The 27,988-nt window shown below is 33.3% G+C and overlaps 2 protein-coding genes across 2 annotated transcripts; one reads left to right on the top strand and one right to left on the bottom strand.

The window, feature by feature from the left end:
- Positions 1–7,269: 7,269 nt before the first annotated feature.
- On the top strand, positions 7,270–19,052 carry LOC117933830 (remorin-like). Its single transcript, XM_034855381.1, has 5 exons — positions 7,270–7,535; positions 8,945–8,998; positions 9,109–9,196; positions 17,848–17,929; positions 18,608–19,052. The coding sequence occupies exons 1-5, from the start codon at positions 7,364–7,366 to the stop codon at positions 18,800–18,802; spliced, it is 591 nt and encodes a 196-aa protein (XP_034711272.1). The 5' UTR covers positions 7,270–7,363; the 3' UTR covers positions 18,803–19,052.
- A 96-nt stretch (positions 19,053–19,148) lies between these two features.
- LOC117933829 (transcription factor MYB17-like) lies at positions 19,149–22,042 on the bottom strand. Its single transcript, XM_034855380.1, has 3 exons — positions 21,363–22,042; positions 20,406–20,535; positions 19,149–20,119 (listed from the first exon to the last, which is right to left on the bottom strand). Exons 1-3 carry the CDS (start codon positions 21,493–21,495, stop codon positions 19,492–19,494), a joined length of 891 nt encoding a protein of 296 aa, XP_034711271.1. The 5' UTR covers positions 21,496–22,042; the 3' UTR covers positions 19,149–19,491.
- Positions 22,043–27,988: the final 5,946 nt, after the last annotated feature.

The following is a 27,988-nucleotide window of genomic DNA, read 5'->3' as shown; positions in this document are numbered from 1 at the left end:
CACGTATTTTTATTGTTAAAATGAACTTTTCAATTTTAAGTTTTCATTTTGAACCAACCCGAGCCATTAAAGAGCACTTGTATAGTTTTTTTTTTTTTTTTGGTGAAACCAACACAAATAGTCTACAGAATAGTTGACTAGGCAATTGATCAAGCCAATCGATTCATCATTGTGGCTTGACTCTCATTTCTAGTGCATTGTTGAGCAAGTGGTTGCCTAGACAATTGATAGAGCATTTTAAGTTTTAATGTTCACCTATAAGTGCAATTAGTATACGACGACTAGTTGGTTTAGTTGGTGGAGTGGCGATCAATTCATAAAAAAGAAAATGTATCTAATAACTCTATTTAGCAAAAATATCATAAATAAGACTTTTGAACCTTGTTTGTAAATATGGTACTATATGCAAACCATCCAATCCTCAAGTCTTTAATATATTTTAAGTATAATTACACTAAAATTTGCGAACTTCAATTTCTATACTTTGAGACGGTTAATATTTCTATTTGTAATAGATTGCAAAGCTAATCTTGTTCTTTCTTCAAGCTATATTTATTTCTCGTATTAGAAAGAGTTATTGCTTGCTAGTCCAATTATGATATTGTAAAGGTGCATGTTGTTTAGAAGCTAAGTCTATGGTGAAGGATATTTTTTTTTTGGATCTGAAGGATCTTTGATATAGTGGAATAGCTCAAAGATTTGATTAGAACTTGAAGCTATGGACATAGGTAAGCTTGTGTCCATCTAAGTTAAAATGACTTTTTATTGTTACTTACTCTTGCTATTGAGTATTACTTCTTACTGTTGTTTTTGTAAGATATTTTATAATTTGGGGAAAACTTTAAAAGTCATGATCACCTAAGCATCCCCTTATATGATTACATTAGGATTAGGTGGACTTCACAATGGTGATTGCGGGGCTTGAAATAAAGGGCTTGAACCTCGACCTCCTCCAAAACAACAACAAAGCTTTACCACTAAGTAAACTTTGACTTTATATTAGTAGTGCAACAAAAATCTATGACCTTAGTTTATCTTCTCTAAAATGTTAATTTTTTATCTATTACTAAGTGTGAGATCACTTAAGGAACTTAGAGAGAATGTTCATTGGAAGTATAATGTAAAGGGAATAACTTGGAGACTTTTGTTTTAAGAGTCTTGTTATAGAGGGTCTTTTAAAACTATAACCTAAGTATAAAGGATTTGGAGGTTTTGGATTTAAAAGTCTTGATTTAGTGGAACTCTTACGTGGTTAAAATTTTAAGGAAAGTGGATGTAGACCATATTATGCCAAATTACCATAAAAATCTAATATTTCATATTCTCTTCCCTTCTTTATTTACTTTTAGAAGCATATTGTTCTTTTATTATCACTTACTATCATTTATAACTATTACTTGTATTATGAATTGTAAAATTTGTAAAAAGTGACCATTGCTTGAGTCAACTCCCTTTTCGAAGGTTACCTTAGGATGATTAGCGGATAAATCTAACACATATCATGTTTGGGCTAGTGCATTAACATCGTTTAATAGCATGCAGTGTTGTGCATAGCCCATGCCACAAGGTGTGGTGTTGTGTCTAACACTCATACCTTGCTACTATGCACAACTTGCTCATGCTGTTGCACATGGGTTGAAGCTTGTGTCTTCCTCAATGATGTTGTGTTCTTATAAAAAAAAATCAATAAAGGGTTTGACTTTTCCTCAATTGATGAACCTTTAATGAATATCTTTCTATGTGTGTTGGATATGGTGCTAATAGATCATTTTTTTTGTATATATATATATATATATAAGAAAAATAATCCTAATGCTCTTTTATAGAGCTTACAAGCGATCTATGAAAAAATAATCTTTCACATGAGGATCAAAGTCTATACTCCATAAAGAGTATACAACACATCTACTAATATTAAAAATTAAAACCATCCATTCAAGCATTCAAGCATTCAAATATCACATTCATTCAATCCTAAAGGCTATGGGATAAGATAAAATCAGCATAAAACAAAGGTTAGCACACCAAAAATGATTTCTATCCCACCATGCATCCTAGCTTGCTCTGATATCAATTACTAGTACATAAACTAGAGCATAAACATAATGGAAACATTAAAAGTTGCAACCCCTTAAATGAAGGATTAAAAATCATACCTTTCTTTCTTGGTGAAGGAGAAAAAAACTTTAATGACCAAGTAATCTTTCACTTCAATTCTAATTTTATGAGCACTAGGTTGTGTGGGCAACCAACTTGAGCAAAGGCTAAGAACCAAAGGTAAGGAGAGATTACTAGGGTTGCAAGAGTAGTAGTTGTATTCCACAACCACAAAGCATAAGGGTGTTTTATATGTAACTTAGGGTTAAGGTAAAATTACCACCTTATCCTTAATGAACCTAGTTTGGCCTTAACCCTCATGCTGAATTTAAGACCATATAGTGCATCTTAATTTCTCAGTTGCTTATTTGATTAATTATACACAAAATTAGATAGCTCAAATGGAGACTACTAGAACTCATAAAATAATTATCTCTTATAGAATTAATCGAACATAAATCTATGATTAATTTTCACTCCATTAAAAAAGATGAATTACACTCCAACATCTTATGTAAATTAAATTAAAGCAAATAAATAATAATTACCTTGTCCTTGACCTAAACCTACTACACAGTCACACATACTTGTCATGAACTTACATTCAGAATTTATTTACAAACTCATTTTATATATATATATAATAAGTCAATATCTCTATATCATTCGGAATAAATATTAAATTTCAATTTAATGGAATTGCTATATCCATGGGTTGAGCTGGATCATTAATCTTATAATTATTCAAGGAAATATGATTATCCCGTGTGAGATATAATGATGTCTCTATTAAGTGTCCATCTTGTTACATTTTAAATCAAATAATCACCTATATAATACTTTAGGATCTCATTCATGTATAACTCAAAGTAACTACCAACACAAATATACTAACTTGATGATTTCTCAATATCGAGAACACATGGAATAGAGTAGTTAAAAGATAATGCATGTCCATTTGATAGTATATATAACATGCATCTTCATAGGTTTTGTTCAATTTATAACATATGTACATTATCACATCCAATTCAAAGACTCATTTTGATAACTAAGACAGGTCATCCTATTTACATAGAAAGTAAAGTTATACATCTTCTATTGGATTGTCCAAATTTATTAACTACTACAGGTACACTTATTAAGCCATACAACGTCCCATAATCCATGTCTTTTATATATCCATATACACCCATATCATGTATAATGTATTTGATTCAATTTAAACACAAAAAAAATTGAATTAAACAATCAATTTTATTTATTTTGCCTTGAAGTGACCTCTCATTACCGACCCTAATATGTTATGATGATTTCTTTCATGGATAATACAAAGTTAATACTTTTACCTAACAAAACCATAATGCATGACATTTAATGCAGACAAACATTCATAACATAGATACCTACTTAAAGATAAAAATTTATACTAATTTGTCACATCACCTTCTTACGAGGCCACGACCTTAAACAATAGTCAAGAGAGACAAAAATATGACCCTAAAAGGTTTTGTTTCAAGAAAACTACAAATATTCAATATATATATATATATATATATATATATATATATATATATCCATTCCCAACAAAGTTTTTTAATTCAATCCTATCCCAAAAAACTAACCTCTTCCCTTTTCCACATTTAGAATCAATTCTTGACTTCACAGCTAGTCATGCTTATAACCACTTCATTCACTTGTTTTATAACAATCAAACTTATACATGGGGTCATAAGACTATCATTAAAGCTTTTATGAAATTAATGTTCTCAATACTTGTAAGATTCAAATGGTACAAATGGAAAGGGAGAGCTTGAGTCCAAACAGAGTTGATGCAAAGACGACCACAGATGGAACAAGATATTTAGTTGGGGGGTTGGGGAGAGAAGGGAGGCTGGGGGGCATAACATCAATTGCTTTAGAAGTGGGTCATGGAGGGTTTCTTCATCAAAGTAGGGTAATATCAGCTTGTCACATATGTGGTTGTCAAGTGGCTGTCAAGTAACTTTCATGACCCAACACGACAGCGCATATTTGAAGGCATTCTATGACTGATTGGTATGGAGAAAGTGATCATCATATGTCCCCTACTGCCTCTATCACATTAAACATTTATTTCTTCCTACCACAAATTTTCATCTATGATAAGGACAAAAACCATTCCACAATCATTAATTTATTATTGGGATAAATTGTAAAAATTACCATCTACTTTTAGTGCTTTCTTAATTTAACTTGTAAACATTTTTTTAAGTATAATATCAATCTTAAATTATATCTAAATATTTATATATTTTCATAAAAAAATGATCAAAATAACCCTTATTAACCCATGAAAATTAGTAGGAACCCGAGTTATCCAAGGGCTTGGCTTGGGTTAGGGAATTTTTTATCTCACCTTCCATTGAAATTGATACGAGTTGAAAATATTAGTAGACGGGTTTGACATAGCTTATCCTCCTAACCTCATTATCCCTTGCAAATTACATCCACAAATGCAAATCTTTTAGATTTCTTCTCCCTCTTGCCCCCTTTGCAAGTAAAGGTCTAAAAATGGACACCCACGTGAGATCTAAAAACTCATAACTAAACAATAGGACAACTTAATTGCCCTTCAAGATATCATATTAAAAAAAATCTTTTATTTAGCCTTATGAATTTAATAGTAGAAAAGAAATCAAAATTATGTTGAAATTTCAAAAACAAAATTTGGTTACCGTTTGGGTGCATTAAAGTGAAGAATGATAGAGATTTTGGGTGCTTGCAATTATGAGCCACATCAATCTTAACCTCCGTATAAAAAGTAAAACAAGCTCGTGAGTAGATTGGATAAGGTATCTATCTGCATGTTTGAAAAGGTAGAGTACATACCTTTTTCGATATAATGTAAATGTACTTTTTTTTTAATGAGTTGGAGTGACGGAGAGTTGAATGTTAATGAATTGTACCAACAAAACTATTCTACTATTTATAAAATATTTTATTCATCGCTTAATCGAAATAATACTTCAAGGTGATCCATATGGCTTGTCTGTATTGAGGGACAATCTATTTCTTTATTGAAAAATTTTAAATATTATTTTAAAAGAATATTATTAAAAAAAAGTTATTTAAAAAATAAATACAAAAGCATGTGATTAGGTTAATTTTTTTTTAAAATATCTTATAATAAAATAAAACTTTATGCTCGGAGTAAGGTCCCCATGGCCCATGTCTTTTGAACTTTTTCAACAATTAATTTGAAAGTGGTCTCCTCGTCAAACAGCCACCAACACATTATAACACCACCTTAAAAAAATAAAAAGTAACATGCTACACATTATACAAATCTTGCCATATCAAAAACCCTCCCAAACTAGTCCTTGTTCTTATAATTTTATCATATTATAAAATTTAATCCATGCTTTTTAGCCTTCATCTAATTTATATAGGTTCTTAATCAATAATTAATGCTATGTTTGACTCTAAAAAATTATTAAAAAATAATATAAAATTGATTTTCTAAATTTTAATTTTATGATAAAAATATGAAAAAAAAAAATCAAATATAATTTAAAATAAGTTAAATTGATTATTAATTTTAAATATACGTTTTAATTTTTTCATTTTATTTTATATTTTAATTTTTTGAGAATCAAACATTAAAAATATTTTTAAAGTTAATAAAAATAAAAAAATATTTATTTTATTAAAACATATTTTTTTTTCCATAAAAGGAAAATGGAGAAAAAAATTTCAAGCAATCAATCATTTTCTTTTTCTTTAAGGTGAGGTCAGGCATGTATGACTCATAAAAACGATGTGAGAAAAACTTAAAAAAACTGGGAGTGGGGTTTGGAGCGTTGATATGATAAAGACAACGGTAAACTCGCCGATTTTGAGGATCTGAACTGAATTGATTGCGAAATGGAAAATAATCGCCTTTACAGCCTAACCCACAACGACGCCGTCCCCAACAAGATATTACAACAAGGAATCTTATATTATATTTCACCAACATATTTCAAAACAAGCAGTAAATGGTTGGTGCTCACATCCCTCCAAATCGGCGTCCGATTTCATCATATCATATCAGCTTTATCTTTTTCCCATTTTATCCTTAAATCAAAATCTCAACTTTCAATTATTTTAAATTAATTAATGATAGTCCATACTAGTGATTTTAATCCATAAATTAAAATAAAATATATTAAAATAAGAATAAAAAATCAATCATTATAAAATTCCATCATACAGATTATTTACATGAGAATTACGATGCAATTCTATAAAATATGAAGCATGACGCTAAAACTAACTTATCATCCGTTACCTTGAAATGAATCCATAATTTAATATTCACAAATTTGTGTTCATGATATCATATTTATGATCCCACAATCTTAATCAAAGAATTATAAAATCAATCTATAAAAACTATTTTCTCGTATCAATAACTTTGAGTGTTTTAATATTAATTTTATTTTTCATTTATCATTTCTTATAAAGCAAACCAAAAAACAAAAAATCACTCTCATCGTAATTTTGATTTTTCTTACGTTGATATTAATTCGTGCTTATTATTACATGTTAAATTTGACCTTAATTTGAGTTTAAAGTTATCGAGATGATTAAAAACATTATTTACATTCCAAGTATTAAAAGAGAATAATTGGAGCAAAAAATGATCATAATGCCAAAATCATTTTTGATTTTTATACGCCAAGGTGTATAAAAGCCTTTGTGCGACAAAATTCCAATGACAACAATGCCATCTATATCAAGTTTGAGGACAAAACTAAAAGCCACCTGCCTTCAAAATCATTAAAAAAAATCTTTATTATTATTATCAAAAGAGGATGTTGTTTGATTAGAAAAATAAAAATATCTTGGGTTTTTTTTTAATAAATATTTTAGGAAGAATAAGTCGAAAATTTTTGTTTAGAAAAATTATTTTTATTTGAAAATTAAAAAAAAAAAAAATTGAATAAAATCATGGTAGGGCCGGAGCTAGGACTCTATGCTATCCCTAAAATCCTAAAATGTTATCAACAAGGAATTTAATAATGATAATTGTATACATTCCACATCTCCCTATGCGACACGTGGCACACGACAATTGGGGAGCTATACCTACCATGAATGCCAGGCTTTCCAGCAACAGTATAAGTTACCTGTCTCTTGTCTTTTCCAACCTCACAGACTCTCTCCATTTCTTTTGTTTCGTCTCTGCGCTTGTCTTCTCAGCTTCTGAATTTGGAAAATTCTTGTTGAAATTTGAGACCAAATGTCTGCGGAGGAACCTAAGACCGTCGCAGAATCGGAGGCCCCGACGGATCCTCCTCCGCCTGAACCAACCGAAGCTCCCAAGGATGTGACCGAGGAGAAAGCCGTAATTCCGCCAGCTCCTCCTCCTGAAGAGAAGCCTGATGAAACCAAAGCACTCGCCATCGTCGAAAGTATTCTCTTTTTCTCTTCTCTCTTCTTTTTGCCTTTTTTTTCCCAACTTTTTGAAGTTTTTAGCAACTCTGTTTGGTTGGTGAGAAAAGGAAGGAAATTTTTTTGTTCCTATTTTTGCCGTTGCTTTGTTTTTGTCTCCTTTATAAGAGAAAACAGCTTAAATAAGCTAAATAGATGTATACTTTTTAGTTCTTTTCCTGTCTTTTTTTCTCACGAACCTGACGGAATTACTGGAAAATTTTTGCTTCGGTTTTCTTTTTCTTTTTCGATTTGTTATTATTGAATTATTTGTGTGTTTTGGTTGAGGTTAAGATGAATTTGTGGAAAATTTAAGATTAATTGATATGATTGAGTTTGAGTACTGTCTTCTATGCTCTCTGTATAGTAGATCGGTTTCAAAGATTTGGATGTCTTGTATGATGATATTTGTTTCTTAGTTGGAGTGAACATCAAATTGGAGCTTGACATTTTTATCCTATCAGAGGTCTTCTATATTTGAATTTATTCTTCTTGTTGATACTTCTTCTTAAGGACATCCTTTGTCCTGGATTCAATTTTTCTACATGGTGAATTTACTAATCACAACAACTTTTTGTTTAGGAATCTTATGATGAAGCGTGTCTTCCTTTTGTTTATGTTTCCCCTTTTTATTTTTTTTACTTTATTATTTTATTTCATTGTGTAAAGAGGCATCTTAGCCATCTAAGTTCTTTAGTGGGTGTTTCTTCTTTTGAGGAAAGATTTAGTGGTTGCCGCAAAATCAGCTATGGATAGTGCTGCCATTTAAGGTGGTGTATCCATGCTATTCAAGTCAAATATGATTTAATTCTCTGTTTTCTGATGAGTTCTGTTTGTACTTTTCTATGCTGTTTTTGAAATGGAAACTTTTGGTTCTTGTAAAAGACACCGATCAAAAATTTTATTTGAAAGGTGTGAATATGGATTCCTCATGCTCTAGGATCCCATCTCAGTCAAGTACTTTCCAGGATTATTGGGACCCATTAACTAGAAATGGTTTGAGTCTTGTTGGGATAAAGATAGTTTTTCTGCTTAAAAAGAGGTTTTCCCCTTGCAATTTCAATCACTTCATGGTACTTACTGATGGTTAGTGAGGATATGATGCTGTTTCCGGCATATCTTTATCAGGGATTAAATAATCCACGGACTGTTGCAAGCTTTGGATCTTATTTGACTGCTCTTTACCTGCCATTTCTGTCTTTAGCAGAATCTCACCAGAAAATTGAATCATTAATTGGATGACATCACATGCATATTCATCTTCTGTGATCTGCATTAGGTTTCAAAGAAGCATGATATTAGTTTTGTTGCTCATATACTGCCCAATTTTTTAACTTCAAACCTAACAAAAACATCTTTAAATTGGACCTTTTTTTTTAATTCAATCCAGAGGTTCCAGAACCCATTGAAGAGAAAGGCTCTGAGGGTGGTTCTGTCAACAGAGGTAATATTGAATTTATCATAAATGATCCTTTTCTTGTTTTAAATTTTCCTTTTATTGCTCACCTTCTGTAGCTTTGATGAATATGAATAATAGTAACTTCCTTTTTTCAGACGCTGTGCTTGCACGAGTTGCAACAGAGAAGAGGCTATCACTAATCAGAGCATGGGAAGAAAGTGAAAAGTGTAAAGCAGAGAACAAGTAAGAGCTTCATGAGTATTAGATATTCCTTCAAACATATGTAGTGTTTCTGTATTACTGAATTCTGTTTCAAGATTGATTTTTCATGAAGGTTATGTTTGGTTCTCATAAAGTACTTAGGAAAGAAAAAAAATATTAAAGAAAATGGTTTTCTCATATTTGATTTCAATATGGAAAATACAAAATAAAATCAAATATAATTAAAATTAGTTAAAAATTTACGTATTTTTAAATTATTTAGTCTTTATAATAATTGAGGAAAATAAGTGAAATATGTTGAAGAAGCATATAAAAATAATTTATTAACTTTAAATCTATTTTTTATTTTCCTTCATATTTTCTTTCCTTCTACTTTTCCTCTCTATTTTCTTTCCCTTACACTTTTCCTCAAATTTTCCGAGAACCATAGGGAAGTGATCATGACAATTTCCTGCATTTGCAATTCTTAATTGTGATCACTTGCTCTTTTCATACCTTGTCCTAAAGTACAAAGACCCCTTTCTTTCTTTAACATTTCATGGCTGCATTCAAACATATATGGAGGAAGACTTCTCTATATTTCTATGAGATTACTAATGCTTGTTGTTTAATTTCCTTGGCTTGTACCAATTCATTTTACATTTGGATGAAATTTTCTTTTGCATATTTCAACCATCAAGTCATTATTTCATGGTTGTCCTTTATCAGTTCTTTGCATCATGTTCACATCATATATGTTGCTTCCAAATGAACCCTGTTACTTGAAGCTGAGAAAATGTGAAATCTACTTTGATAGCTGATTGAAAGGATCATAAGTTATTGAGTCCCTTCAGGACATTATTGGATCCAATTTTTTGCTGCTAATTTGTGTAAATATCTTGGAGCAAACTATTTGTTTTTCTTTCATCATTTATGTTAAGAGAGAGAGAGAAGAAAACCTTGATTCTTATTCATTGTGTCTACTTACAATTGAGAAAATATATATATACAAGGCTAGGAGTCCTAACTACCATACATGTGACCTATATTAAAAAGGAAAGATTGTACACTATAAATTCATTATATTCAACACTCCTCCTCAAGCTAGAGCATATACGTCATATGCACCAAGCTTGTTACAAATGTATTTAATCCTAGGACCTCTGAGAGATTTAGTGAATATGTCTGCTAGTTGATCATTTGAATTAACAAAACTTATAGCAACACATCCTGATGCGATCTCTCTAATGAAGTGACAGTCAACTTCAATATGTTTGGTCCTTTCATGAAAGACTGAATTGGATGCAATATGTAATGCGACCTGATTATCACAGATGAGTTTCATCTGTTCATCCTTTCCAAATCTCAACTCTCACAGAAGATGTCTCAACCATATGAGTTCACATGTTGCCAAAGCCATAACTCGATACTCAGCTTCAACACTAGATCTGGCCACTACATCTTGTTTCTTACTCTTCCAAGATATTAGATTACCTCCAATAAAAACACAGTACCCTGAAGTGGAACGTCTATCTGTGGGTGAGCCAGCCCAATCTGCACCTGTGTAACCAATAACCTGAGTATGACCTCTGTTCTCGTACAACACACCTTGGCCTAGTGTACTTTTGATATATCGAAGAATGCGGATTACGGCATCCTAATGGCTATCACATAGTGACTGTAGGAATTGACTAGCAACACTCACAGGAAAATAAATGTCTGGACGAGTAATGATGAGATAGTTCAATTTACCTACGAGCCGTCGATATCTCCCAGGATCTCCTAAAGGCTCCCCCTGTCCTGTTACAAGTTTGACATTTGGATCCATAGGTGTGTCTATCGGTTTACAGTCTAACATACCAGTTTCTTCCAGGATGTCTAAAGCATACTTCCTTTGGGAAATGACCACACCGGAACTGGATTGAGCTATCTCAATTCCCAAGAAATACTTGAGTTTCCCCAAGTCTTTGGTCTGAAAGTGGGTAAAAAGATGTTGCTTTAGTTTCTGAATACCATCCTGATCACTGCCTGTAATGATGATGTCGTCCACATAAACAACCAGATAAATACACTACCCCAAGGAGTTATGATGATAGAAAACTGAATGGTCTGTTGTACTGCAAAGCATGCCAAACTCTTGAACAACAGAACTAAAACGGCCAAACCATGCTCGAGGAGATTGTTTCAAGCCATATAGAGAATGGCGTAACCTGCACACTAAACCAGACTCCCCCTGAACAACAAAACCAGGAGGTTGCTCCATATAAACTTCCTCAGCAAGATCACCATGAAGGAAGACATTTTTAATATCCAACTGATAAAGAGGCCAAGAACACATAGCAGCCATGGAGAGAAGCAAGCGGACAGAAGCAATCTTGGCAACAGGGGAGAATGTGTCACCATAATCAAAACCATAAACCTGAGTATAGCCTTTAGCAACTAAGCGGGCCTTAAGGCGATCAACCTGACCATCAGGACCAACCTTAACTGCATAGACCCAACGACAGCCAACTGTAGATTTACCAGAGGGTAAAACAATAAGATCCCAAGTGTCATTAGAGTGCAGAGCATCCATTTCATCCACCATTGCCTGTCGCCAGCCTGGATGGGAAAGAGCTTCATCGGTGCTCTTTGGAAGAGAAACAGAGGATATAGCAGAAACAAAAGCAGAATAGGGTGAAGATAATCGATGATAACTCAAAAAATTGTAAATAGGATGAAGATTACGAGTAGAGCGAGTACCTTTCCGAATAGCAATGGGTAAATCATCAGGAGAAGGCAGAGCCGGGGCAGGAGAAGCTGAAGGGATAGGAAGTGAGTTAGCAAGTGCCTCAGCAAAAGGGAGAAGAGCAGCGACACGAGGGCGACGATGATAAACCTGAAGTGGTCGAGGAGGCACAACATCAGATGGGGAGACAATGGGAAGGGGCAAGACTTCAGAAACAGGAAGAGACTCAGAAGTGGTGGAAAAGAATGGTGAGTCCTCAAAGAAAGTGACATCAGCGGAGATAAAGTATCGATGAGTCTCAAGGGAATAACAGCGATAACCCTTCTGAAGTCTGGAATATCCCAAGAAGAGGCACTTCATGGCTTTGGCGGAAAGCTTGTCCTGTCCAAGAGTGAGAATATGAACAAAACAAGTACAACCAAAGACACGAGGAGGAAGAAAATAAAGTGGTTGGTCAGGGAAGAGAAGGAAATGAGGAATCTGATCATGTAAAACAGAGGAGGGCATACGATTAATTAAATAACAAGCGGTAAGAATAGCGTCCCCCCAAAAACGAAAAGGAACATTACTATGGAGGAGGATAGTACGAGTTGTCTCAACAAGATGTCGATTCTTGCGTTCAGCTACCCCATTTTGTTGAGGAATATGAGCACAAGAAGACTGATGAAGAATCCCATTATGAGACATAAAGGAAGTAAATGGAACTGAAAAATATTCCTTGGCATTATCACTGCGTAACACACGAATAGAAATATTGAACTGGGTCTGGATTTCAGCATAAAATTTCTGGAAAATAGAGAATAACTCAGCTCGATTTTTCATTAAAAATAACCAAGTATATCGAGAATAGTCATCAATGAAAGTGACAAAATACTAAAATCTTAAAGTAGACGTAGTCCGACAAGGACCCCAAACATCAGTGTGGACAAGCTTAAAAGGAGACTTTGCCCGATTATTCAAACGTTTTGGGAATGAGACACAAGTATGTTTCCCAAGCTGACATGACTCACACGAAAGCGACGACAAAGTGGAAAAACGAGGGACCATCTTCTGGAACTTGGAGAGACTAGGGTGGCCCAAACGACTGTGAATGAGGAGAGGAGTATTAGTGGAAATGCAAACTGTAGGAGATGAATCCGAGGTGAGGTGATAGAGGCCTTGAGACTCACGTCCTATGCCAATCGTCTTCCCCGTACTCCGGTCCTGCAAGGTCACAAATTTATCAGAAAAGGTAATAGAGCAATTAAGAGTACGAGTGATTTTGCTGATGGAAATAAGATTAAAAGGACATTCAGGAGTATAAAGGACAGAAGTGAGAGGTAAAGAAGGCAGAGGAAGGGCCAAACCAATACCTTTAGTTACAGTTTGAGAACCATTAGCTAAGGTAACAGTAGGTAAATCAGAGGTAGTAGTAATAGAGGAAAAAAGATCCTTATTACCAGATAGGTGATCAGAAGCTCCAGAATCTAGAATCCAGGGTCTAAGAGAAGATGTGTGGGTAAGGCAGGCAGAAGCATTACCAGGCTGGGCAACAGAGGCAACAGAAGCCTGAGATGCCTGAGATGCAGAGGAGCTCGGAGGCTGAGGCAGCTGAGAATCAGAGGACTGGGCCACATGGGCAGTGCGAGGAGGCCGTCCATGTAACTGATAGCAACGATCGCGAGTGTGGCCAAGTTTATTGCAATAGGTGCAATGAGGACGTTGGTCTCTACCTCGGTTACCACTGCGTCCTCCTCGAGAGGTAGTGTGAGAAACTAACACAGAAGAATCTGAAATGCTATCAGATGGCAAAGTCTGAGTGGACGAGATACGAAGGAGGCGAGCAAACACATCATCCAAGGACGGAACCGATGAACTACCAAGAATTTGATCATGGACAGGCTCAAGATCCGGATGGAGGCCAATAAGAGTAAGAACTATGAAGAACTTATCAAGTTGTGTTTGTTGAGCCCCAACATCAGGAGTAAGAGGCATCACAGTCAAGAACTCCTCCTTAAGAGAGGTAATCTGGCCAATATAAGTAGATAGATCCAAGTCCTGTTGGCTAATATGGACAATAGCAGAAGCCACCTTATAAAGACGCTGGATATCATTCGTGTATAATCTTTTGGCCTGAGTCCAAAATTTAAAACAAGTTTTGTAGGCCCGAAGATGAAGAAGGATCTTGGGATCAACGGATTGCCATAATACACTACATAACTGGGCATCTATCTTTCTCCACTGTATGCGCTCAACCTCAGGGATATCTGCCTCCTGTGTAACCAAGTGATCCTCATATCCTTGTCCCATAAACCAAAGTTCAACAGAGGCAGATGATTCATGCCTAATTGGTGTCTCAGCTGATGTATGTCCAGCTGGTGCTCCTTGATGTCGGGTGTAATCAACAATATTTATAACCTATAACACCATGAACTAGGGTAGCAAATACAAAGCTACTATAGCATAGTGGCTCTAGGATCGTTCCACTGGGAAGGGTACTCAAGTTGAAAATGATACCAATTCAAAGTGAATTGGTGTTGTTTCATTTCAAGGTTAGCTTAAGAAATAAAACACAAACTTTAGTTGAAAAAGGTATGGACTTAAATTAACAACACAACAAGTGATGAAAATAACTTAAGAAGAAAAGCATTCCTTGGAGATTCAGGTATACAGGGGAGGTTCCTCATGCAAAATCATAGCTCCGGTCAGTTGGTTCATTTCCTCATATTAGAGAATTAACATAAAGTCAATTCTCTAACAGGTGCTGCATAAATGCATCCCTCAATTGGATTTCAGCTTTAATTCTCTCACTGATGCAACTTGCAATGGTTTGAGCCTCTCACTAGCCTTTACCATTCAAGGTGATCTTTAACCTTGGATTACTCGTCAAAAGCTCGCAAGAGGTAACTAATGGATGTCTCCTAAGAGTCCAAAAGCTTACCAAGTGTTGGCAATTCTAGAAAATCCTACCTTCAAGTCACCTACCAGAGGCTCGCAAGGGGTAAACTAGTGCATCTCCATGGTTAGAGATCACTTGCCTTACCAAGTGTTGGCCCAGGTGACTCCAAGGCATTTTAAGTTAACTAAAAACATTAGAAACCATTCACGGGACACACTTACTCTTCATTCATAGCTGAAACCACAAAGCTTCTGATTCTTGCACTTGGAACCTTTCCCGGCAACCTTAACTCCAAGGAACTAAAAAAGCTTAGCTACTCATTCTCTGGGGAAAGCTCCTCAGAGAGTGCATAACTTGGTAAAAATATTAAAATACAAAGTGAGAAGGTAAGGTAGAAAAGAGCTAAAGCTCTCTGTATTTCTTTCTTTTGAAACTTACAAAAGGTTCAACAACCAGAACCCTCAGAACAGGCTCCTCGGGCTCTCTTTTAAACCAAAATTACAATGACAGCTATTCTATGATATTTTGCCAAATTCCTAACTTAAAAGCTAAGGAAATCTATCATTGGTGACTTACAAGGAGAATTTGGCCATTTGGGCAACAAAAATCTAATGAAAAATATCTCCAAGTGTCGGTTACAAATATCGGGGAGCACTCAGGACCACTTCGCAGGTGACAAGTGAGGTCTGCGAAATTTCGCAGGTGCACAAGAAGGGTTGCGAAATTTCTTCATAGCAACCAGCTGCTTCAACACCTTCACAAAGTTGACTTCCATCTTGTGGTGCTTGGCTTCCATCGCGGCGTGAAGCTTCAGGGGGAGTCCATAGCACTGTGCTAAAGTGCTGCGAAATATCTTGCAACATAAGGCTGATTCCGCAGCACTACTCTGAAGCCTCCTTCAGCTTGGAGCAGTTGTCTTCCAAAGGCTGTAACTTCCTCATTTCAGCTCCAAATTGCACACGGTTTAAAGCATTGGATTGTTGACTTCCTAAGCTTTCAAATGACATATTGTATGTATAATTTGGACTTCAGGAAGTGCTCCAAAATTGGCTGCAGTGACTGTCATCAAGAATGCTCCATGACTGATTTCTCTTTTGCTTTTCCTTGCATTCCCACTTTGCTTATGGCAAAAGTGCTTCAAAGCTTGGCTTCTTTATTCCTCTTAGCTTCCCATTGCTTGCCAAGGATTCCATATAACTCTCCTCAATTACATAATGCTTTGGTGGTCAAAATGCTATCAAAACACCAAAACTTAAGGCAATTTGATTATAATTGATTGCAAGGAGCCTTAACATGCTAATTGGGTTAAAAGACTCTAACTACTACTCAAAAGTGTTTAAAAGGATTAATTATAAGCTATCAAATAGCACTTTTTGAGTAGTAATCAGCAGATCAAGAAAGATAATTTTTATTGCCAACCAATTTCTTCGAAGTAATCATAGGAGATCCAGATATGACAGAGGAAAAAATGGAAGTTTTAGTAGCCATATCCACTTATCTGGAGAATGAAGTATATTTGGATCGAAGAGAGCCCTAATACGGCTTCAGATGCAGCTGAAGAAGGAAAAACCGAAGAATCGCCCGTGTGAGAGACCAAATGGAAAAGAAAAACAACTGTGGCACCACCGGAAAGGTAGAAGAACACTTCCCAAGGCACGTGCAGGGATTGGGGTTGAGAAAAAATAGCCGGAGGACGCCGGAAAAACTGTTCGGAGGGTCGGCGGAGGCAAAAGAACCCCAAAAGAGGCACGTGCAGGGCTCGGATGGCAGAAACAGGTATGAAGGGTGGCTAGTCGGCGTCAGGCGAGGCTGGAGGAGAAAGCGCGTCGCCGGAAAGTGGCTCACGCGCCGGCGCATGAGATGCAGTCGTCGGCCGGAAAAACGCGCGTGGCCGGCACGTGGGTGGTTTTCTAGCTCCGGTGCTTTGGGAAAAATTGGAGATCTCCTCCAGGCGCTCTTTGCCGTGTGGGAAAAAGACGTCGCCGGAAAAGTCGCCGGCGGTGAATGTTTTCTGACGACGATTCAACCGACCAGAAAGCTTAGGGGTCTGGGGAAGGTGACCGGAATGAAACACGGTCACAGGAAGGTTTCCTGGAATTGATGACACGGGGAAACTGGAAAGAATTAGGTTTTCTCCCTTGGCTCTGATACCATGTTAAGAGAGAGAGAGAAGAAAACCTTGATTCTCATTCATTGTGTCTACTTACAATTGAGAAAATATATATATACAAGGCTAGGAGTCCTAACTACCATACATGTGACCTATATTAAAAAGGAAAGATTGTACACTATAAATTCATTATATTCAACAATTTATTTTCCCTTTCAGTAGGTTTGCATCATGGAAAAATTTATGCCATAATTGAGAAGTTGTTTAAGAGAAGACAGCATGGCTTGACTAGAATGTTTAAGGAGAAGAAGCTATTAAAATAGAATGTCTTTCTAATAGGCTTGCTCCTCCAACCTATGAAATTAAACTATAAGAGACTGAATGTAGAATAAAGTTATATAAGATAGACTAACAGAGAGTTCTCACTCAGATTTTGCTCCTTTAATGCTTTCCCTACCACAATTTTGGTTCAAATATTGTAGATCCTTTCACAGTGGCAAGTATATTGAAGGACGCATTGTCTGAGCCAACAAAACAATTCAATCAGGAAGTGGGTATTAGATGTAAGGATTAACTTGTAACTTGTACATGCTTTAAACCTGATACTAGCTAGTATATAATAGGCCCAATCATTTTGCCATTCAAACTACATCTATGTATACACGAGTTTTACCTTTCAGTTTGATTTTTATATTCAGAAAACATGGCAACAATCTGTGGGATTTTACAATCTCACTACTTTGGGATTAAGGCTAACTCTGATTGTTGCAGCTTCCCAAAGGTTTCACCATCCATTTATACCATTTGAGAAGCTGAAAGTGTTCCTGTTCAATTCGTTGGGTTGATTTTTAGAACTGAAAGTCATTTTTTGAGTCAAATACAAACTTACCTTTTTAACATTAATCAATAAGGAAAATGTAGTGAATTTTCTTTCCAATTGTGCATACTGAATTTTTCATACTGAAACTATTGAACAGAGCTCAGAAAAAGCTATCTGCCACTGAAGCATGGGAGAACAGCCAAAAAGCATCTGTGGAAGCTGAGCTGAAAAAGATTGAGGTAGGAATTCTTTATTCATTTTGTAGAAGGGCACTTAATATGAGTTGAATAGCTGTATCCACCTTTTTTAATGCTAGGAATTTCAGCCCTACAATCATTTTCTTAGAATTCATATTGTTATTTCCATTTTCTGTGAAAACAGGGGAGAAAAAAATAAGTATGACTTAGAGAACGTGACTATTCCTACATTCTGGTTTCCAATACTTTGTTTTCTCTTTCTGAATTATCAGTTACATGAAACCTAAATCATACTTCCCCACTTCAATCGACTGTATGTCTTGTGTTTGCTCCAGAATCTGATTCTGGTCTTTATAATGAATCAAGGTATTAGCAGTAGAGCCATTAACTAGTAAACTTCATTGCGTAAAGATGATAAATGAGTGGCACCTTGATTTGAGTTCAAAGGTTTCATATTCGACAACACTAGTGCAATTAAATTTGCTCTTCATAGACTAAATAAATTATAGACACTAGTGAAATTAAGTTTGCTCTTCATAGACTAACTTTGGGATTAAGGATCTCAGTAATATCGGTTAAGGATGATAAGATATGAAGGGTTGGATAATTGCCTCAGAGTTTCAATATTTATCTCTATAATTAAGAAATCACTTAACAATGAGGATTCATATTTGTACAAAAAAAATACTTCAAACTTGTGATCTTATGCTTGTATTTCAGGAAAATTTGGAGAGGAAGAAGGCAGAATATGTGGAGAAGATGAAAAACAAGATAGCGATAATCCACAAGGAAGCGGAAGAGAAAAGGGCAATGATTGAAGCCAGACGTGGGGAAGATCTTCTCAAGGCAGAGGAGATGGCTGCAAAATACCGTGCTACTGGAAGTGCTCCAAAGAAGTTACTGGGATGCTTCTGATGCTCAAATTCTCAGGTCTGATTGAATATCTATTTGTATATTTCCTTTTATGTTTCTCTATTGATTTTTAGATGTGTTGTGTGGTTATTTGCTGGAAATTTGTTGCTCATTATAAATTTATTATGTCTGTGTGCATAGTTGTGTATTTGTGTGTATATACCTTGAGGGCAAAACTAACTTAAATCAACTCTGTGTCTTCCAAGTTATGAAGGTGATTGAAACCTTGGTGTTGGCAATTATTATTATTATTATTGAAAAATTTGTATTAAATTACTTACAAGTTGTATTTGTGTATCATCTCTTGTGGGGAACTGAAAAGAAAGGAAAAAATATGTACAGATCCTCATGTATTCTATTGAAAACATATCATATGTACTATTATAAAACAGTAGGGGATACATCTCTAGCTGTATTTATCTACCCTCCTAAAAACTGTTTCCTCTTTTTACCCTATGTTTTCTCCTGTTGAGTCATATTTGATTTCTGGGAAGAAGTATAGGATGAAATGAAAACCAGGAGGACTTAAACCTTTTACCCTAAATTTCCATTTCTTTCCCTTTCTCTTCTTAGCAATCAAACAGACCATTACAGATGAATATGAGGAAACCTGCTTGGCTGAATACAAGTAGGAAAACCAGGAACTAAAATATGCTTGAACTCCACAAAACACATGGACGGACAAATGATGATCATCCAGCAAGTCCTTGTAGGAATCCCATGTCGTTGTCCCCTTGAAAATCTAGCAGCAGTCTGAATGAGATGTCTGAAGAATAACCCAATTCATAAGAGCTTGAGGAGTCTGAACCGGTCATCATGTCTTGTGCATATGCAGTGTGGCTCTTGGGCTCCATGTTTTTTTGTTTACTGGTTATGGTAGTTGATGTAGATGTGCTGGTCCCTGCTGGTCCTCTCTGCATTGTGAGGCTTGAACCTGACCTGAATTTTGTGGACAGTGGGGAAATGGGGCTTTGACATGCTACTCCATATTGTCCATTCGTCTTTCTGAATGAGTCTCCAACTTCAGAATTCCATATCCTGAGGAAGTAATCAGAGTCATTTTTACTCATTGATGCTGGCCTCAGTAGTAACGATTCCATTGACAGCCGAGCTTCTGCCTCGACCCTAGCGCTCTCCCACTGGGCCATGTGCCGGGTTGAAGGGGACTTGGATTGCGCATTGCTTGGCTCCAAAACAGAGGACCACTGGGTCTGCTGGTTTTGGTGGCTGCCCAGGAGGCGCTTCTTTAGATGGGTGTTCCAGAAGTTCTTGATCTCATTGTCCGTTCTACCAGGTATTTTTGAAGCGATCGCAGCCCACCTGAAATATCCTACATTCAGTTCACATATGAAAACAAAAAATGCGGAAGGTCCATATCGACCTCGAAATATAGGAGGATGGGACAGCATCAACAGGGTCCTTTAGAACCAAGAAACAGAGGATAAATATAAATCCAAGAAATGACACTAAGAAAACCGTGAAGAGGCCTATGATCTCCACATTACTGGTCATGATACCTGGAACAAATCTAGTAAAATAAGGATTGAAAAATTCAGCAAATACAAGGGAGAAGCATGAAAAACATAAAAATGAAGAAATGCATTACCTGTTACCCAGCATGCTGTGGAGCTGGATGATGGCAGTCTCTTCTTCCGGAGTAAAGGGCCCCCGCTTAATGTCTGGGCGAAGATAGTTCGTCCACCGCAGCCGACAGCTCTTTCCACATCGAAGCAGACCTAAGTTTAAACGGTGGTTCAATCGTCAAAGTTTTCAATCATAAAATCCCAGGCGTCGAACATTTACAAGTTGCCAAGGATCAATCTTTAGAGACTTAACCATTAATCTAGCTTAGGTTTGGTGGCGTCTGGAGTGAAACAACACCACTCTTAAACCTGGGATGACTCACTCAAGACGATGGTCGGAATCCGTAAAAAGGTTCGTCTATCCTCACTGAACACAAGTGGTTGGTTGTGAGAATATTGAAAATCTTGAGAGTCGCATGCACCTGAAACCAACTCAATTTAAGACCCAGACGACGTCGTTTTCGTCGCAGCAAGGTAACCATGCAAGGATGAAACGACGCCATTTTTTTTTTTTTGGCTGCTTTCACCGTATCAGAACCCTTAAAACACGATCTCTGTCCTCACTCCTCACAAACCTTTTTGTTCTTAAGAGTATCAACTTGCTTTTCTTGCTTTTTGAAGCAAAAACTTCGCTTTCGGAAAGCAATAAAAGCAAGTTGAAGATTTGGTCACCGACTACTGAAGTACAAAGAATTAAACAAAGTGTTTGAATGTAAAAGGACAAAGCAAAAACCTTCACTAACTAGCTGAGCTTCACGAAAAAATTCGTTTTGTTTTCTTTTTCTTTCCTCTATTTTCTTGGCTACTACACAATACTGGGAAAACCGAAAACCTTGCTTAAAACACGAGAAAGAGGTTGAAAACCTTCATTTGGCTGAGCTTCATAAATTTTACATTTTGCCTCCCTTTTCTCACCAACCAAACAGAGCTAGTAAACAACGTGAAAGAAAAAAGAAAGAAAGAAAGAAAGAAAGAAAAACCTGCGTGCTTGGGGAGAGACCGCCATCTTCCATGACCGTTTTTTTTTATGTAATCAATCAAGATCTCATCTTCCTCGGGAGTCCAAGCTCCTCTCTTCACTCCATGCTTGTCGCAGCAAGGTTTTCTTCCCATTTTGCCCTTTCCTCATTCACACGGTCACCATAAACGACCCACCCATGAAGAGCTTTAGACCCAGAGAAGAAGAAGAAAAGAGAGAAAGAGAGAGAAGCGTAAGAATTGAGCGGCGAATCGATTAATAAGACAGATCAGTGGAATACTGGAATATGGAAGATGTAAATGCTTCTGATCTCAAATGTGCACAAGTCGAAGCTATTACTGAAGACCAGGGCTCTGGCTTGCATTTACTTCATCAATTGTACTTTCGGACTGCATGGTTTCAAAGCAGTGATGAACACCAGAGATGGCGAAAGATGAGTCGGTGGAAGTAGAACTAGAACTGGAACGCCTTGTTTCCGTTTGTTTACGGGGAAAATACATCTATATATCTATATATGCATAAGCTATAAAATACTTTTGATTAAGCATTTTTCTTTCTGAATTTTCTGGGTTATGGGGAAGCAGACAAGAGGATAAGCATCGATCGTCCTACTCCTATGGGATTAAGGAGTGGAATGAGGGTTTCTTTAGGAACAAGTTAGGGTTTTATGAAAAGTGTAAATGTAGAGATCATGGGTTTATGGGGTCTTCAAGGTCTGTTGCTGCCTCAGATTGACTGCGCTCTGTGAGCAAATACGTAATTAATGAAAGAAACTTAAATTGTTAGTCTTACAGCAGACTTCACCGCAATTTCCAGTTAATGGGGTTCCTTCAAACTTTACCGATTATGGTGCATTTTTTTTTCTTTTTTTTCAAATACTAAATTTGAATTAAATTGAAAATGGTATTGAGGGTGATTATTGTTTTTATTTTATTTATTTATATATCATATAAAGTTAAAATAATAAATTATATTCCAACAAATGAGATTATTTACTTTTATTTCTTAATAATTTAGATTTTGTCTTAATTTGATAATTATTTTTTGGAACAATTTTTATTTTTTTTATGAAAAAACAACTGTATTTGATTATTGTAAAACAATCTTTTGTTATTAAAAATAAAAATAAATTCTTATTATTAAAATTAAAAATATAATAATTTTTAAAAATATTTTTTAAATTGTTTTCACTTATTTTGTCCTAATTTAAAAAATAATTATATAGATATAGAATATAATTAAAAATAAAACACTTATTTTTATAATACATTTAAAAAATATAGAAATTTAATATTTGTATACTAATTTTATTATAACACCATTTTCAAAAGTCATTTTTCAGAACTGTTTTGAGAAACACTTTTCAAACAACATCAAATAAATAACTTAAAGACAATCTTAATTTGTGGATGATCATGAGTATAAGAAATCTTTAATATTTATTTTTTTTCATTTATAGGAAGAAAAAACTTAGGATAAAGAATTTGCTCCAAGTCAAAGAGGTTGCTAAGGAATTTTACATGAACATGGAGTCCATTTATTTTCTTATTGGCATCTAATACATGGAGGTAACTTAATTTATAAGCTTGGTCCACTAAACACTTATTAGGCAATAAAAATAGAAAGAGTGGAGTATTGTTTTCCTGCAAGTTATGCTTGTTCTCTACAAGTATTAATAAAAGAGAAAAATTAATGAAAGAGAATAATTTTTTTTTTTTGTGTATATATTATGAAAAAATATGAAAAAAATTATAATTAAAATTAGTAAATAATTTATATATTTTAAAATTATTTACTCTTTATATAAAATAAATAAATAAGATGGGTTTTAAGAAATAGGTAAATATATATTTTTTGGAGGAAGTAATTAATCATATTTCAAATTTAATGGCTAAACTTGCAACTAATCAATTAATGAAACTTCCAACGTGTTCATCCGAGAACAAGTTACTCATGATCCTCGATTGATTTTCGAAATCTAAAAAACTATTTTCATCTTATTTCAAGTTATGATCAAGGTGAAAGAGTTAAAGGAAAATATTCTTTGTAAAAAAAATATTGCAGTAAAAATTGTATTCCCATAATTATTTAATTTTAATAAGAAAAAAATTGTATTTGCGATTATATTTCCTATTTTTTTTACTTCTATTACAAGGCTTTTATGAAATTTGTACATACAATAAGTATTCCAAAAAACTTCAGTAACAAGGTATTAGTTATATGAAACAAAATTAATTATGATTAAAATTAGTAAATAATATATATATATATATATATATATATATATATATATATATATATATATATATAAGCTATTGAATTTTTAAATAAAAAAGAAAAGAATAAATGTAAATATATTTTTTTCTTTTTAATTTCCACTGTATTTTCTTCAAAATTTTCGCCATAAATAGGGAGGAAGTAATTAATAAAATTTCAAATTTAGTGCCTCAACTTGCAACTAATCAATTAATGAACCACTTCAGAATTGGACGAGTACTTTTGTATTAAAAAAAAGGCAGTGAATCGAGATAATTATAACTATATATTAATTAATTTTGAAAAAAAAAAAAAAAAAAAAAAAAGAGGGAGAATTAGCCCATGCGGTGAGGTGGGCTGAAATAATTACTCATCGAGTGGGCTGAAAAAATTATCGAAAAGGGTGACATCTTCTAATAATTTTAGGGGACCACTTTAATAAACTTAAATATTAAAATTGCTCTTCAATTAAAACTTTTAAAATTCAAAATATTTAAAGCACTTCACATGATTTGTTAATACATGTTGGTGTGTGGGTCCCATATTTATTGTAATTATTAACGTTTAAATTTTTAATCAAAATTTTAAGTTTAACCCTAACAATTATATATAATTTGTTATTTAAATTTACTATTTAAAACAAAAATACTTATAAAAAATATTTTCAAAATATCATTTATTGTTTTTTTACTTTTTTATTCTAATTTTAATTTTATTAAGAAAAAAATAAGTATTATAATTATATAATAAAAAGATGATATATATAATTTTAAATTGATAAATTATGTTTTTGTATTAAATTCAAAGAAGATAAAATGTTTAATTTTTTTATTTAGATTATCTAAAAAGAGTAAGAAAATGATAAAGGATATTTAATCATTTTTTATTTTTTAGAATATTTTTTTTAAAATTTTATATGATTTTTTTCCCTTTGCATAATCTTTTTTTTCTTAATTTTCATATATAATTTTTTTTCTCAATGCATTGAGTGGATGTTGTTAATACATTTAATATGTTGAATATTAATGAAGTATAAAAAGTAATCTTCAAGATTATTACTTTTATTATAAAATACAGGTATAACAAAAATATGTTATAATTACAATATAAATACACTTACATTACAATATATTACAATAAAACCTACTTAGTAAAATTTTGAAATTTTTTATAAAAATGATAATTTTGTATGATGATACCATATTTCATAATATACTTATATCATAAATAATTTCTTAAACAAAATAAAACACTAATTTGAATTCACAAGACTTGTAGTTTTTTTTTTTAATATATATATATAAATTATTAAATAATTTCAATGCATTAGATGAATGTTGTTAATATATTGATACGATGTGTTAATACCAATTGGGTATGAATAAACATTTTTAGAATTATTACTTTTGTAATGAAATATAGGTACGATATAAATACATTATATTTATAATACGAATATACTATCATAACAATATATTACAAGATAATTTAATTTATTTTTGTTTAATTTTTTCAGTTGCTATATTATCCAATGAATCATTATGTGTTATTTCATTTAATAGTTGTGTGTTAGTTAATTGAATATTTATATATTATTTAATTGATGAGTACTCGTAAAAAATAATTATTCATTCTATTATGGTAACAAATGTTTTAATTGTATGTTTCATATATAAAACGATATAATAACCTTAGAATATGATTTTTATTTATGAGATATTGAAAATTATTTTTTTTACAAGGTTCATTAAAAAATCTCAAATTTTTTTTTTGAAAAAGAAAAAGAAAAAATAGCAAAATTTTAAACAGTCACTTGATTGTTAAAAAGTGAACAATAATTTGTTCAGACCTTAGAAATGTACTGTTGATTACATGTACTTATTATCATGTATGGGCCGGGTAAAATTGTCCTCTAAAAATCATTGAGACTAGTGACCTTCTTAGTAATTATTTCATCCAACCTCCCTAAAAATAAAAATAAAAAGTAAAAAAAAAATGTTTTGGTGATGAGGTGTCCTATAGATGTGGAGTAGGGTGAAACATGTGTGAAACCAGCAGTTAACGTAGTGTTCCTCCCGATTGGGACACAGATATCTCGTCAACGTGACGTCTAACTTAGTATTACGACGACACTACTTTTATTATTCCCAAAAGGTCCTTTTCCTTTTCCTTTTCCTTTTCCTCGTAAATTATATTTTTAAAAATAAAAATTTATTAAAAATTTAAAATATTCTTGATTTATTTTTTATATTTTTAAAATTAAATAAATAAAAAGATTCAAAATAATTAAAATACATTTTAAAAAGCACCTAGTAAGACTTTAAAAAAATTATTTTTTATAAATAAAACAATTATCAGACACTCTTAAGCTTTCTTTGAACTTTTATCAGAAAATATAGTCCGTAAATTTTTAATAAAAAATAATTTTTTGAAAAAAATTGGTTTTTAAATAAAGTTTTATTCATAATTATTTTCAAAAATATATTATAAGGCTGAAAATTAGAAATATTTTGGGATGTAGGGATTTAATATAGTGAGATGTGGGGAGACAGTTATTAAGAAGAATTAGTGAATGAGGTTTTAGAAGCATTAAAAGTTTGGTGAATTTAAATAGAAATATGTACAAACTAGTAAAAGCACTGTTTCAGATACCATAATAAAATAATAATAGTATTTACTGCACCTTTTTAATTAATATCGTACCATCATTCACCTCTGAGCTCTTCTTATTTACTTATTCTGAGTTCCATTTTGTCTTCTTTCTTTCAATTTTCGGTGCCACCCAACCATATTGTACTTCCGCTTTAAGAGTTTGTGTTTTAAAATAATTTTTAACCCATTTTAATTTTTTAAAATATTTTTTTAAAACCAAACATAACCTAAATATAATCAATATTATATTTTAATATTATTGTTAACCTATATTTTGACTTGACCATGAGACTTGTACTTTATAAAAAATTTTATTTTATTTTTAAATGATTATTTATTTATGATATTAATTATAAATTTATTTATTTTAAGTAATTATTTTATTTTATTTATTTATTTATTTTAAATAAAATAAAAGGTGATAAAAAGATGGACTCTAGTTTTTGTATGTTGTTTTGGAATAGAAATGTGGATGGCTATTTCAACTGACAAGATTAAATATTATCATCATAGTTCAAGTATTTTGATTTATTGTAAACTGAAAATATTTTAAAATTTTACTGTCTCATTAACAGGTGGGTCAGTGTTTTTTTTTTTTTTTTTTTTTTTACCATTTTTGCGAGTTGAAAAAATTGGTGGGCACAATAGACAAATGGGGGAAGCCCAGTACTTCCTTATTGAATGTCGATATAGGTAAAGCCCAGTTAATGAAAATCAATTTGGCTGTACGGCCAGCCTATTAAAAGTCAAGGGGAAGGAATCTCTAGAGAAATGAAGGTTGAATTTGGGGGCCCATAGACATTTTGGGCAAGCCCATTGATTCGTTATTGGGAGATGTACACCGGGAGGAATTGGACCCACATAGGTGGGAAGGCCCATTAGTAGAAATTGAACCCACTTCAACACTGAGCTGGTAATGGGCCATGTAGTAAATTCGTTATTGGGAGATGTACATCGGGAGGAATTGATATGGGCCCATTAATGGAATAAACAACAAAGATATTAGAATTGAAAGTCTAAGAAGTTCATGCTTCTTTTAATAATAATAAATGAAGTGAATTGAAAAGTGTCGTAACCTCATGTACATCCATTTTTTAAATACTTCATTTATAACACTTTTCCTCAAATGTCTGCCATATTAAAGAGTTAGTTGACTGGATAAAAGCTTGGCTTAGATAGGATTTTTTTTTTCATCTTATCATATGATGATGTTTGGTTCTGTAACAGGGTAGGAATATATATATATATATACTCTCGCCACTTATTTTCAAGGACGTAATTATGAAAGAACATCTCATATTTTATATATGAAAAGTAAAATAATGACATTTGATATTTTTTTAGTGGAATTTAATATACGCTTTTATTGTATAATAGAGTGTATCAGTTGATAACATAATAAGTGAATTTTAGATTCTCGAGTGATAGAGGTAATTTTGAGAGGTTGATAGTTTTTGTATGTAGTGGATAATAGGTCATAAATATAAGAAATTGATTAAATAAGATTTAATAAATTTTCATCTTAATGTAATGCTAATTGTAAAGTTTAGCTAACATAACCTAGCTTTACACCCAAGAAGGGAAGTGAGTCAGGTGTCGGTCAATTCTTGCACAAGATTGAATAGTTGATAAAATTAGAGCTTAATATCAATTTAGTGCAACATTTTAAATAAGTTGCGAGTAAGAGATAATTAAATTAAAGAAAGTGCGTACAACGAT

Source organism: Vitis riparia, chromosome 16 (genome assembly GCF_004353265.1).
Source record: "Vitis riparia cultivar Riparia Gloire de Montpellier isolate 1030 chromosome 16, EGFV_Vit.rip_1.0, whole genome shotgun sequence".
Lineage (NCBI taxonomy): Eukaryota > Viridiplantae > Streptophyta > Magnoliopsida > Vitales > Vitaceae > Vitis > Vitis riparia.
The sequence above is the reverse complement of the archived record's forward strand: the minus strand, read 5'-3'. Positions and strand labels throughout refer to the sequence as shown.